The sequence below is a fragment of the Mauremys reevesii genome, unplaced genomic scaffold (assembly GCF_016161935.1).
Source record: "Mauremys reevesii isolate NIE-2019 unplaced genomic scaffold, ASM1616193v1 Contig131, whole genome shotgun sequence".
Classification (NCBI taxonomy): Eukaryota; Metazoa; Chordata; order Testudines; family Geoemydidae; genus Mauremys; species Mauremys reevesii.
In genome coordinates, this window is record NW_024100751.1 from 159805 (window position 1) to 174416 (window position 14612).

At 52.9% G+C, this 14612-nt stretch overlaps 1 protein-coding gene across 1 annotated transcript in view; it reads left to right on the forward strand.

The window, feature by feature from the left end:
• LOC120392991 (maestro heat-like repeat-containing protein family member 7) overlaps window positions 1-14320 on the forward strand; it is a 31031-nt gene extending 16711 nt beyond the window's left edge. Inside the window, exons 10-19 of the mRNA XM_039517642.1 lie at window positions 1501-1601; window positions 2645-2794; window positions 3427-3581; window positions 3961-4105; window positions 9673-9857; window positions 9965-10102; window positions 10819-10933; window positions 12165-12304; window positions 12778-12853; window positions 14084-14320. Coding sequence (XP_039373576.1) covers window positions 1501-1601; window positions 2645-2794; window positions 3427-3581; window positions 3961-4105; window positions 9673-9857; window positions 9965-10102; window positions 10819-10933; window positions 12165-12304; window positions 12778-12853; window positions 14084-14320 — 1442 coding nt within the window. The remainder of the gene's footprint in view (window positions 1-1500; window positions 1602-2644; window positions 2795-3426; window positions 3582-3960; window positions 4106-9672; window positions 9858-9964; window positions 10103-10818; window positions 10934-12164; window positions 12305-12777; window positions 12854-14083) is intronic.
• The last annotated feature ends 292 nt before the right edge of the window (window positions 14321-14612 follow it).

The following is a 14612-nucleotide window of genomic DNA, read 5'->3' on the forward strand; positions in this document are numbered from 1 at the left end:
TCTCTTTCTTGAGTGCTAACTTAAACCCCATAATTTTGTATGTATAGTTGGGATTATGATTTCCAATGTGTGTTACTTTGCATTTATCAATATTGAATTTCATCTGCCATTTTCTTGCCCAGTCCCTCTTTTTTTAGATCCCTTTGAAGCTCTTCGCAGGCTGCTTTGGATTTAACTATCTTGAGTTATTTTGTATCATCTGCAAATTTTGCCACCTCACTGGTTACCCCTTTTTCTGGATCATTTATGACTATGTTGAACTACACTGGTCTCAACACAGATCCTTGGGGGACCACGCTATTTACCTCTCTCCACTGTGAAAACTGGCCATTTATTCCTGTCCTTTGCTTCCTATCTTTTAACCACTGACTCATGAGAGAACCTCCCCTCTTATCCCATGACAGCTTCCTTTGGTTAAGAGCCTTTGGTGAGGGACCCTGTCAAAGGCTTTCTGAAAGTCCAAGTACACTATATCCATTGGATCACCCTTCTCCACATCCTTGTTGACCCTTCAAAGAATTCTAGTAGACTGGTGAGGCATGATTTCCCTTTATAAAAGGCATGTTGGCTCTGCCTCAACAAATTGTGTTCACCGACGTGTCTGATAATTCTGTTCTTTCCTATAGTTTCAACTATTTGCCTGGTACTGAAGTCAGGCTTACCAGGGATCACATCTGGAGACTTTTTTAAAATTCACTCTCACATTAGCTATCTCATACAGAGGCTGATTTAAACGCTAGGCTACATACCACAGCACTGCACATAAGTCTGTCTGGATGTCTCGTGATAGCTGCAACCTTTGCACCAGGCAGGCAATTTACCATGCGGTTCTCCCAGTCATCACAAACCCAACTGTTTATATGTCTATTGATTGAATCCCCCATTACTATTTCCTGGCTTCTCTTTGTAAGTGGGATTTCCGCCTTAGGAGGGGTAGCCTCAGTGTGAGAGGACATCATGACTTCATCTGGAAGGTGGGTCCCAACTATGGGATCGTCTCCCTCTGCCCCAGCTCGATGTTCTCCTTCCCCGAAACTTTCACCCTCCTCAGCAGCACAGAGGCTGTCAGACTGGGGGTGGGACTACTCTACTGCATCCCTAAAAGTCTCCTCTATGTACCTCACTGTCTCCCTTGGCTCCACCAGTTCAGCCCCTCTGGTCTCCTGGTCTCCGATGGCCAGTAGCTCCTTGGGCCAAATGCCCACATATGCTACCTGCCCACAGGGCTGGTAATCGTACATGCTGCATTCAGTGCAATCAACTGGAGAGCCCCACGCTGCTGCTGCCCTTCTGCCTGGTTTATTTTTACTCTTCCAGGGGGTTTAGTTTGTTTAGTTTGGGGGAGGGATGGGGGAACAGGTTATTGGCCTGAGTTTACAGTATGTTTGTTAGATGTACTTGTCTCTCACACACCCTCTCTAAACTTCCTTGCAAAACTCCCGTTTGCTAACCAAGGTCTGATTTATATTGCCTGTTGTCTGTTTCCCCTCCCTGGGTCAGCTGAAAGTCTGAGGAAGCTCGGTGCAGAGTATCGGCAGATCCTCAAGAACAGTCAAGTTGAGACAGCCTTCTGGGTCACCAACACCAGAAATATCACATTGGTAACTACAGTCAGTGCTTCCTGGGATTGTTGTGCCCAGAGTTATCAGGAGTCAGAAATTAACACCCTAGGAGTCAGGGGGAAGGGACAGACTAACCCCATCCAGCTGGGACAGAGACCTGCCTATGGCCCACTCCACCTCATAGAATAATAGACCTCAGGAAATTATCTAGTCCAACCCCTTACTCAAAGCAGGACCAACCCAACTAAATCATCCCAGCCAGGGCTTTGTCAAGCCAGGCCTTAAAAACCTCTGAGGATGGAAATTCCACCACCTCCCTAAGTAACCCATTCCAGTGCTTCACCCCCTCCTAGTGAAATAGTGTTTCCTAATATCCAACCTAAACCTCCCCCACTGCAACTTGAGACCATTGCTCCTTGTTCTCTCATCTGCCACCACTGAGAACAGCCGAGCTCCATCCTCTTTGGAACCCCCCTGCAGGTAGTGAAGGCTGCTATCAAGTCATGTGCCCCAGCCCCCGCATCATTTTCATTGCCCTCTGCTGGACTCTCTCTGATTTGTCCACATCCTTTCTCTTGTGCGGGGCCCAAAACTGGACGCAATACTCCATGTGTGACCTCACCAGTGCCGAATAGAGGGGAATAATCACTTCCCTCCATCTGCAGGCAGTGCTTCTACTAATGCAGCCCAATATGCCTCCTTACATGACACATCCCAAGATGCAATGGGGCTCATCCAAAGCTGATCCCAGCTCCTTGTCAGGTTTCTGGGAGCTTCCTCAGAGATTAATGCAATAAAAGGCATCATTGCATCTGCGCATGAGCGCCAGCCCCTGCTGAGCACTAGACAGTGTATCCGTGCTGCGCAGTATTGTGCCCCCGTGCACTGCCACGCTGGCCTCTGCCATGCATGACAGCTTCCGATTGCTGGCTGGGTACTGTGCTGCCCAGGTGCAGTAAGCCAGGCCTGTCCCGGAAGAGTGGGGTTTGCCTGCACTCCTGGCCGGGCCAGTCCTGGCTGCTAGGCCACTGACCGGATCCGCGCTGGGCAGCAAAGGGGTTTCACTGCGCAGTTTGTTTCAGATTTTTGGGAAGTACTTGGAGCCGTCTGAAGGCATGGACTTTCTCCTCACTGCTATCGACGGCATGAGAGACTCCAGCGTCCATGACGCAGTGACGGCCAGGAACATGCTGCATACGATCCTGGAGGTTCCCGGCCTCCGCTGGTGGAGGGTAAGAGCTGCAGTGAGAACACTGTGCTGGGGGAGCCCATCCGTGGGAGACTCTGTCTCTGGATGCTAGGCATTATTGGGGGGCAGTTCTCTGGCCTGTGAAATGCAGGGGGTCAGTCTAGGTCAGGGGTCAGCAACCTTTCAGAAGTGGTGTGCCAAGTCTTCATTTATTCACTCTAATTTAAGGTTTCACGTGTCAGTCATACATTTTAATGTTTGTAGAAAATCTCTTTCTATAAGTCTATAATAAATAACTAAATATTGTTGTATATAAAGTAAATACATTTTTGAAAATTTTTAAGAAGCTTCATTTAAAATGAAATTAAAATGCAGATCTCCCTGGACCGGTGGCCAGGCCCCGGCAGTGTGAGTGCCACTGAAAATCAGCTTGCGTGCCACCTTCAGCACACGTGCCATAGGTTGCCTACCCCTGGTCTAGGTGATCACCATGACCGCTTGTGGCCTTGCAGTCTATGAATCGATAGGCTGGGAACTAGTGCTGTGTTCTAGGCCTGGGGCTGGTGAAGAGGTTCTGGGAGGGCAGATGGCTCTCAGGTGCAGCAGGTCCTTGGCTCCCCAGATCAATAGCCGTGCGAGGAAGCCAAGGCCCCCAACTCCCCATTTCCCTTCCAGATGTCAGAGGCTGTGAGGAGCATTTATAACCACCTGGACTCCATCAGCGAGCCACTTGCCCGGCAGGAGCTGCGCAGGGCCCTTCTCCTGCTGGGCTACCGGTTCAGCGAGGAGGTGGTCGGAACCCTGCTGGGCTGCTCACGGTCATGTGACAGGTACGGGGCTGCGGCTACCACCACTTGCACTCTGGGTCCCCCGGACTGGTCCCGCTGCCAGAGACAGGGGAGTGCAGAACCCTCCAGAGATCTCCTGCTCCCTGCAGAGCTGCTGCTTCTCCTGGAGGGTTTTGCAGGCTGGCTTGCCCTGGACACAGGCCAATTTGCAAAACCCTGTACGGCATCCCTCGGCCTCTCCTGTGGCTGACACTCAGACCTGGCCCCATGTAACCTGCACCAGCCAACGGGGTCCTTGCAGGAGCAGGAGGGCAACAAAGGGCCGGCCGGTGAGGGGAGACCCAGCAGGCGTGCCAGTGCCGAGGGGTGCAGGAGGCTGGCAGGGCTCTGATCGGGTGCCACTGGCTCTCTCCCTTTGCAGTGTTGCTGCGGAGATGTGGAAGATGCTGACATCCCAGCCCAACACCTCAAGAAAGATCCTTGGGGAGCTGGTCAGCAGGCTGCAGGAGCCGGCTCGGCGACGGTATCAGCTCTCTGAGAGACCGGCTGGCTTCCCCCCCTTGGCCGTAAGTACCAGCCCCTGCAGCAAGGGAAGGAGTGCCGTGTGTCCCCATCATGGCCTGAGGGGGTCTCTCAGTCTCCCACGGGGTATAGTCATTGGGCCAAAGAGAGAGAGAGTGTGACTTTAGCCAGTGCTATATTCGAGCCGGAACACGCCGAAACGCTCTCCTGGTGCTATTCAGCAGCACTCATAGAATCACAGGGTGAGAAGGGATCGCAAAGTCAGCTCGTCCAGCCCCCTGCAACAATGCAGGACTTCTTGTTTCTAACCCACCCTGGACAGATGGCTCCAGCCTCCTTCTGAAAACCTCCAGCGAAAGAGTTTCCACAAGCTCCCTAGGCATCTTTCCCATCGTCCTACTCTTCTTACAGTTAGGAAGTTTTTCCTGAGGCTTAATCTATATCTGCTGTGCTGTAGTTTGACCCCATCGCCTCTTGTCCTGCCCTCTGTGGCAAGAGAGAACAACTTTTCTCTATCTTTTTTTATGGCAGCCTTCCAAGTATCTGAAGACCATTATCTAGTCCCCCCTTAATCTCCTCCTTTCCAAACAAAACATAGCCAGTTCCTTCAGCCTTTTTTTCTTATGGCTTGTGTTCCATCCCTCTGATCACCTTTGTCACTCGCCTCTGGATCCTTTCCAGTTTCTCCACATCCTTTCTAGACATTGGTGACCAAAACTGGACACCGTACTCCAGCTGAGGCCTAACCAGCACTGAGTAGAGTGGTACTATCGCCTCCCATGACTTGCATGCTATACCCAGGGGCGGCTCTAGTAATTTTGCCGCCCCAAGCAGGGCGGCACGCCACGGGGGGTGCTCTGGCGGTCGCTGGTCCGCGGTTCCAGTGGACCTGCTGCAGACATGCCTGCGGAGGGTCCACTGGTCCCGCAGCTCCAGTGGAGCATCCGCAGCCATGCCTGCGGGAGGTCCACCGGAGCCGCAGGACCAGCGGACCCTCCGCAGGCACTCCTGTGGGAGGTCCGCCGGAACCACCTGCTGCCCTCCCGGCGACAGGCAGCGCGCCCCCTGCGGCTCTCATTGCCGCCCTAAGCGCGCGCTTGGCACGCTGGCGTCTGGAGCCGGCCCTGGCTATACCTCTGTTAATGCAACTTAAAATTGCATTTGCTTTTTTTGCAACAGCATCGCATTGCTGACTCATGCTGAGGTTGTGATCCACCACAGCTCCCAGATCCTTCTCAGCTGGTTATCCTCCATTCTGTATCTGTGCATTTGCTTTTTCTTCTCTAAATGTAGCACCTCACATTTGTCTTTGGTGAATTTTATTTTGTTATCTATAGCCCTGTGACGCTGTAGGGAGAGGGATGGATTGACCTGGAAATGGTGTTTAGTTTTACTGGGACTGTCTGCATGGGGGATGGGAGAGCAGGGGATGACTTTAGGTGAGGGTCAGTACCTGAGGCTGTAACCTGAGCCAGAAAGGGGGGTGGGATGAGTCGATACTGCGTACTAAGGTTATTCCCTGTTTACACTGGTGCCCCAGCGCAGCAGCAGCAGCAGCAGCAGCGCAATACTCTTTATTCCTCTCGAGGAGGTGGAGTACAAGCAGCGCTGTAGCCAGGGAGATACAACGCTGTATATGCCTTGCCAGTGTGGACGGGGAGTGAGTTACAGCGCTGTTGGTGGCTTTATTGTGCTGTAACTCTCAAGTGTAGCCAAGGCCTAAATCCACGTTCACACTCAGGGCTAGTCTACACTTACCATCTGGGTCGACGCGGTGAGTTTGACTTCTCGGAGTTCGAACTATCGCGTCTGATCTAGATGCGATAGTTCGAACTCCGGAAGCACCGCAGTCAACTCCGGTACTCCACCAGTGCAAACGGCGGTGGTGGAGTCGACGGGGGAGCCGCGGAGTTCGACCCCGCCGCGTCTGGACGGGTGAGTAGTTCGAATTAGGGTACTTCGAATTCAGCTACGCTATTCACGTAGCTGAATTTGCGTACCCTAATTAGAACCCCCATTGTAGTGTAGACCAGGCTTCAGCCATGCTGCATGAAATCACACGCGTGGAGCTGAGCAGTGGTTTCAGCTCAGCTGGCACTTCTGACCAGTATAATCAAGAGAGTCATGCTAGGCATTGACAATTCCTGTCAGTGACAGACCAGATTGGTTACACAGCTGCCCTACCTCCTTTTCACTTTATCTAAGGCCTTGGCCACACTTGAGAATTACAGCGCAATAAAGCCACCAACAGCGCTGTAACTCACTCCCCGTCCACACTGGCAAGGCACATACAGCGCTGTATCTCCATGGCTACAGCGCCGCTTGTACTCCACCTCCCCGAGAGGAATAAAGAGTATTGTGCTGCTGCTGCGCTGGGGCACCAGTGTAAACAGGGAATAACCTTAGTATGCAGTGACTGATCTCCGGAAGCTTCCCATAACCCTTTTAAGTGAAGGTTCCGCTCTTTGTTTTGTTGTAAACTCTGGGCCCGGGAGCTGCTTATCAAAAACAAACCCAGCTCCTGTTTGCTGTAAATGAGCAGAGGCAGAGGGCTCCTTTGGAAGGCCCACAGCTCGTGTTTGCTTGAATAGAGGGGAGGGAGGAGGGTCCGTTTCGGCGAGCGGCTGCTTCTCTGGTCTGTGAGGAAAAACAAAGAGGTGCTGTTCACTTTCAGTGAGTCAGAGAGGGCTAGGAGGGGTTGGAACTTGCAAGGCAGCTGCTGACACAGTGTTGGCTCCAAAATCCACTCTCTCTCCCCCACGCTCCCTGTCACACTCCACCCCCCCTTTTGAAAAGCACGTTGCAGCCACTTGGAACGCTGGGATAGCTGACCATAATGCACTGCTCCCAATGCCGCTGCAGATGCTGCAAATGTGGCCACAACAGCGCTGGCAACTGTCAGTGTGGACAGACTGCAGTGCTTTCCCTACGCAGCTGTACGAAGACAGCTTTAACTCCCAGTGCTGTACAGCTGCAAGTGTAGCCATACCTCAGCCACATGACTATGATTGTGAATGGAAATGTAGCAAGGGGCTTATTCCGCATACGTCATCACTCACGTTTAGCAAGCTACATGGCCCTTCATTTTCCATGTGGCATCCTCTCAGCTGTGCCAGAACTTGGCTCAGACATCCTTGTTCTCCCTCTGATTCACAGACACAGAAAATACAATATGGAGAAAGACGCTTTGTGGAAATATTTGTAAAATTAGATCAATGCATTCCAGCAGGCCTTTGCTACTCCAGCCCGTTATGCCTTGATGGATTTTGTGTTACTTGTGTAGCCTACTAGCTACATTTAAAATAAACTTTTATTATTTCAGCCTGATACAGTAATGTCTGTAGTGCAGCAGCATGATTTATTTTCTATTTTCATTAGCCTATAGGCTAAAGTAAAAAGAAAACTTGCTACGCATTCATTGGTTTGGTACCACTGTACTGTACACTTCTGTCTAGAGTTATATCTTTTACATATTCTATTGTAGACACAGTAATGGCATTTCTATTGTATTCTATTGCATACACAGTAATGGCATTTCAGCACAATGATTTCAACATTTAAAATAAATTGAATAGCTACTATGGGGTGTACAATTAAAAAAAAATCCAATACCTTGTTATTTTGGACAGCTGGCCTGTCTCCAGCCATGCCTGGTTTAGCCCAGGATTACTGTACCAGAAATTCAGTAGACAAATAAAATGTGAATTTCTATAATTCATATTGAAGAAAATCAGTATTTTAGTGGCATTCCAGGACCTTCATATTTTCGACTACACCACTGTCTCTAGCCCAGTGGTTAGGGTACCCAACTGGGAGACCTGGGGTCAAAACTCTGCTCCAATGACTATTTAAGTGTTCCCAAGTAGAGATAGATACCAAATTCCCTTTAGGGGTGGGGCTTAGGCCACATCCCTCTCCTCCGCATTTCCTATTGGTTGGTTTAGGCAGCTCCTCACTCTTAGCTTCATAGAGTTCAAGGCAAGAAGGGACCTCTGCGATCATCTAGTCAGATCCCCTGCCTGACACAAGCCAGAGAACTGCCCCCAGATCATTCCTAGAGCAGGTCTTTGAAGAAAAACATCCCATCGTGGTTCAAAAATAGTCAGTGATGGAGAATCTATCACCACCCTGGGTAAATTCTTCCAATGATTAATTACTCTCACTGTGATGTTTATGCCTTATTTCCAGTCTGAATGTCTACCTTCAACTTCCAGCCACTGGATCATGTTAGACCTTTCTCTGCAAGACTGAAAAGCCAATTACTAAATATTTGTTTCCCAGGGAGATACCTATAGACAGTAATCAAGTCACCCTCAACCCTCTCTTTGTTAAGATGAATAGATCGAGCTTCTTGAGTCTCTCCCTATATCTCTCACCAGAGGTCCTGATTTTTATAGGGACAGTCCTGATTTTAGGGTCTTTTCCTTATATAGGCTCCTATTACCCCCAACCCCTGTCCTGTCTGGTCACCCTATCACTATAAGACATGGTTTCTCGTCCTTTAATCATTCTCATGGCTCTTCTCTGAACCCTCTGCAATTCATCAACATTCTTTTTGCATTGGGGCACCGGAACTGGACCCAGGATCCCAGCAGTTGTCACACCAGTGCCAAATACTCCCACTCTAGATTCTTCTGTTTATTTATCCCAGGATCACATGAGCTGATTATCCACCAGGACTCCCAAGTCCTTTACAGAGTCTCTGCTTCCCAGGATAGAGTCCCTCGTCCTGTTCCTAGATGTATTCATTTACAATGAGCCATATTAAAACACATACTGTTTGATTGCTCCCCAGTTTACCAAGTGATTCAGATCGCTCTGTATCAGTGACTTATCCTCTTCATTATTTACCACTCACCCAATTCTTGTGTCATCTGCAAACTTTATCAGTGATGATTTGAGGTTTTCTTCCAGGTCATTGATGAAAATGTTAAATCGCGTAGGGCCAAGACCCGATCCCTGCTAGGACCATCCTGGAAACACACCTGTGCAATGCTGATTCCCAGTTTACAATTACATTTTGAGACCTATCAGCCACTTTATAATCCAATTCATGTGTGCCACGTTACTTTTGTAACTTCTAGGTTTCTGATCAAACTGGAGTGCAGCGCCAACTCAAGCGCCTTACAGAAGTCTACATACATTATGTCAATACCATTTCCTTTATCTACCAAACTTGTCATCTCATCGAAAAATTGTTGATTTGCATTAAATAAATTATCCTCTTTAATTCTTTATTAATTGAATCTTATACCAGCTGCTCCATTATCTTGCCTGGGATCGATGTCAGGCTGACAGGCCTGAAATTACCCAGCCCATCCCTTTCACCCGCTTTAACAATTGGCCCAACTGACTCTCTCTCTGGAGCATATACGGAGCCTGGGCACTTAACCCAGGGCTGTGAGTCCACTGGGCAGCAGGGCACATGCAGCTGGGCATGGCCACGCTGGGCCAAAGTCCCTTGTGTGGTTCTAGCCAAGGTCTCACAGGCTAGGAATTGAACCCAGCATCCCAGGCCTTAGCCCCCAGCCCACCCCCACCCCTCTAGGTGCCCTGGGGGGAGCGTGGGAAGGACGAAATCCCTGCAGTGATGTCTGTCTCCTGTTCTTAGCTGCAGGCCACAAGAGCCGTGTATGTGATCCTGCAGGAGCAGGCCTGCAGGCAGGAGGTGAAGGAGCTCTTCCCTCAGCTCTACGTCGCGCTGCTCTTCCACGTCACCCACACAGTGCAGCACACTGCTTCGCAGGAGAGGGAGCATAACCAGGAGGACACGGCCGCACCCCTCAGCCCCGTCAGGTACCGCCAGCCCGACACCCAGCCTGGGTTCTGCAGCGTCGCCCGCAGGCACGCGGCAGGGCCTGGCCTGGGCTCACTCAGTAACAAGAGGCTCGCTCTGCACACAGGTTCGCGGTGAAGGCCATGGAAGCTTTGCTTCTATGCGCTGGCTACAAGGAGCAGGTCACCTTCATGATGAAGCAGGGCGGCTGGGACCTGCTCATGAGCTCTGACACGCACCACAAAGGTGTCTGCCTGCTTGCCCGGTGAGTGCTGCCCAGAACCGATCACAGCAGCAGCTCCTCCTGGCCCAGGACACGGCCACATTGCCTTCCCTGCTGGGTGAGACGGCTCCCAATCGCCTGCATGGAACAGGCCGCAGCCTCTGTGCTGTTGGCCAAGGGGTCAGTCGGCTACTTCTCCACCCTGCGCTGCCTGGCGTAAACCGCTTCCTGCGTGGCTCTGGCAGGCATGGCTGGGCAAAGACAGCCTCCGCCATGTCTTTCCGCAGCGTTGGTGTAGCCCTGTCAGGCCCAGCACATGAGAGAGACAAGGTGGGGGAGGGAATGTCTTTGGTTGGCCCAGTGACTGTGGGTGAGAGAGAAGCTAACACAGAAAGCTCCAGCGCTTGTCTTGGGTGAATCTAAGATATTCTCTCACCCACCCTTCTGTCTCTCATCACCCAATATCTGGGCACATGAGGAAGACCACCGACCCCACCGACACCCTTCTTTGTCTGCAGTTCTCTTGCAGCCACAGCACTACGTGCTCAGAGCTGGCCTCATGGAAGGGCTCCCTGTCGAGTGATTAAGGGTTTGGGTCTCTAGCACATAAGCCGCTGGGCATTTTAAGCCAGCAGGAACTAGTCCGTGCCAGCTGCGCGTGACTAGTCGCCCGGGATCCCCTGTCCTGGTTAGATTCATAAATGGAGGACCAGTCCTTGCCCACCTTGATGATGTGGTGTTTGTGTTTCCTATGCCAGGGCCATGGTTTCGCTCAATTTCCAGGAGCGAAACTGGATTTTCTACCATCTGATGGCCATCCTCAGCGATCGGGACGATAGGCGGTACGTCCCGGCCGTGGCGCTCTTCATTCAGGTGAGCCTCACCAGCGGGTGAGGGTCGTGAGAAGAGCCCCGGCCCAGCGGTGACTGGGGCATGGGGCTGACCTATGGCCAGGGACAGCAGATTTGTAGAAATTTTGGTGGTGCTCAGCAGAACCTGCCCCTCCAAACTCTGCCCCCCTAAACTCTGCCCCCAACCTGCCTAAGTCTCTGGGAGGGAGTTTGGGTGGGGGAGGGGGCCTGGGGTGCAGGCTCTGGGATGGGTCAGAGGGTGGGAGTGCAGGAGAGGGTGGGGATGCAGGCTCTGGGAGGGAGTTTGGGGGCCAGAGTGGGGTCGGGAAAGGGGTGGGGGGGCAGGCTCTGGGAGGAGTTGGGAGGGTGCGGCGCTTATCTGGGGCTCCTAGGCAGGGCAGGCCGGGGGCCCTCCATGTGCTGCTACCCCGAGGCACTGCCCCCACAGCTTCCTACTGGCTGCAGGGGCACGCCCACCCCACCCAGGGGCCACAGGGAGGGGCTGGCAGCCATGGGAGCAAGCAGGCAGGAGGCCGCTCTGCTGCGCTGCCAGTGGTGGTGGGGGCCCCAGGCTGTTTTAAATGGCCTGGGAGACGTGGGGGGAAAGGTGGGGCTGAGGCCCATGGTGCCCAGGCATCATGGGCCAATGGAACTTGCCGCTCATGCCTATGGCCAAGAGAGGGGTGGCCCTGAAGGCCCTGGGGGTGGGTGGGTGAGCAGGGGCAGGGAAAGCTCCTACAACCCTAGGGGTGGAGTCACTCAGTCTGGGCATTGTTACCTGTCCCAGCTGGTGTCATGGGGCTGGAGCAAGGCCCAGGGTCAGGTGTCTCTTGTTCCCCAAGGCTCAGTTCCATAGAATGGTCCCTTGTGTGACCTCGGCCCTCGAGCCCCCTCTGACATCCGTGTGCCATGCGCAGGCCGGGCAGCCGCCTGCCCATTCATGGCCAGTTCACCTGCCCCCCGCAGACCGGGCGACCCTTTGGAGCACAAGGCTGCAGACCCCACCCCCCACACCACTGCTCCGTGTGCAGCTGAGCCTTAGTGAGGGAGCAGGGCAGGCCTTGATCTCAGCTGGAGCCTCGAGGGGCCGTCGCGCTAGCAGCGTTTCAGTGGGGCCCACACAGTGACCAATCGCGATGCCCTGCATGCAGCCCATGCCGGGCCTTGGCCAGTGGAGCTAAGGGCCCCGTGGCAGAGATGAGTCGCGAGAGGCCAGCCCCGTTCTCTAGCTTGATTTGCTGTTGGTGTGTTAGCTCCTCCAGTGCCCTGACCTTGGCTACGGGCTGGAAGACGCCATCGTGGAGGAGATGAGCAGGCAGCTGAGAGACCACCAGACCGTGGTGCGCTGGTTGGGGCTCAAAGGCCTCTCAATCTGGCCCGTCTCCCAGAGAAGGTGAGAGGGGAGGAGGGCTGGGGGATAAACCCAGAACCGCAGGGAGCTGCTGCAGGGCTGGGGTCATTGAAACCTTCCCAGGGGGTATGGCCCTGGCCTGGAGTCAGGAGCCCTGGCTTCTATTCCTGGCTCTGCCACTGACCTGCGGGTGCCCTTGGGCAAGCCCCTGCCTGGCCTTTGTCTGCTGTTCTGCAGGGCAGGGCCTGGCTCCTGCAGGGTGCGTCTCTAGGTGTGTGGAGCATCTGGCACAGCTGGGCCTGATTGTGTCTGGGGTCTCTGTGATCCAAAGAACCCTAGCACTAGAGTAGCAGCAGAGCTGCAGACTCTAGACCCCCAGGGAATGCTGGCGACCCCAGTGATCAGGGACGCTTGGATAGAGCCATTTCACTACAATTAGGAACCATTTTTTCCTACAAATCCCCTTTTAAAGCCTCATAGGTTTTAACTGTTGACGTCACGGCTCTGTCCCGCAGCACTCGCTCCTCTGAAGAGCTCTGGAAGGGCCTTTTGCTGCTAAGATCTCATAACAAGTTTGATACCCACAATATAGTGAAGGCAGAGAAAGTCCTTGGGGCTTAAATACACAGATCTGACAGCCTGGTAAAGAGGAGACAATCTGAAGGCAACTCGTTAATGATAATTTACTTCGCCTCAGAATAGGGGGTCAGTCCGGTTTATTAAACCCGGACTATGACTAGATCAGACATGGAGAGGGCGTGACTGTAATTCTCTTTGTTACACACCATTCCCATCGGTCCATGCACTTCAGCCTGGTTTTCACTTGCTTGTGGTTCATTTTCCTTTCTGGAACCGGTTAGCCTGTATATGACCTATTTTTTCCCTGATGCCGGTTGAGATTTTGTGGGGCTGTCTTTGAAAGGTTGAAAAACCAAATACAGAAATGACTGAATCTGGCTTTTAGTAACAGACTAACCCTAGAACTAGTGTGCAATATTGGCTCCCTCCCCTAGGCTGGGCTGTAAGGACCAGGATTCAGGAGAACCCAGGTTCGGTTCCTGGCTCCGCCAGACTCCCTAAGTGACTGTGGGCGAGTCACGTAACCTCTCTGTGCCCGAGTTCCATGTCTGTACAATGGGGATAGAAATCCTTCCTTCGTGTGTCTAGCCTGTAAGCTCTAGGGCAGGGACCGTCTCTGACTGTGCCTGGAAAGCCCCCAGCACAAGCCCTTATTGCAGACAGGCCCTCGAGGTGCTATTTGAACAATAATACACTTGATTTATTTGGGGTCAACGTGTTGTGTAGAGAACTTCCCACGGATGATATCTGCTAATAAAAACCATCCCCTGAGATCTGGGGTACAAGGAAGCAGCTGCTTATGTTGCAGGTTGCCAGACCCACTGCCCGTGATCTTAGCTGGCTGTGCAAAGGCTTTGAGGCTGTAATATGTCTCTGGAGGCAGGGGAGCTGGAAGACTTTTTATAGTGGAGGTGCTGCACCCCCCCCCCTTACCCCTGTCCACACCCCTCCACCACTAGAGCTTTGGTCAGGAGCAGGGCCATGGCTCCAGGAGGCAGGGGCGGGGATGGATGGGGCAAGGGACCAAGGCTGGGGCCATAGCTGGGGTTGGCGAGGGCCGGCAGCTGGGACCCTGTGTGTGGGGCCAGGAGCAGAGTCCTGCGTAAAACCTGGGAGTGCTGCAGCACCCCCAGCACCCCTAGCTCCCATGCCTCTGTCTGCAGGGGAGGCAGACATTGTTTTGGAAATGGCTTGTTGGGTCACTGGAGGGTGTTTCGTAAAGCAGCTCCTTGTTTCACACAGGTGGGGAAACTCCAGCGTCTGCTGCCAGATGTCCTGGAGCGACTCCAGGAGGTAGACAGAGCCCTCATCCACAAGGCCATCGCCGTGCTGAAACACCTCCTCGCCGGCATGGACAGGCAGAGCGCCAGCTGCGCGGCTGTGCAAGTGGCTGAGCAACTCCTGCCATTGTTTGATGATGTAAGGCCTGGCAGCTCACAGGAGATCCCATCAAACTGCGGACATGTGAATGGGGGCTAGGGGGTGGGCTAGCAGGGCCTGTGCTATGGTCCTAGCCAGAAAACGGATTGTCATAAATCATGAGCCCATTCCCGCCTTCCTCTCACTCTCCATGAGAGCACATGGCAGAAAGGATGGGAACCCTGGTGTCCCGCAGGCCTACTGACAAGGATGAGGGCAGCCTGGGGACGAGGCTCCCCTTGGGGAAGGACGTGCATTCCTGAGCCTGCATGCAGCGAGGGGGCCTCTGCAGCACAGGGTGCTGCAATGCTCTTGCTGGCTTCCAGGGTGACAAGTGATGGTACTTTGGTGA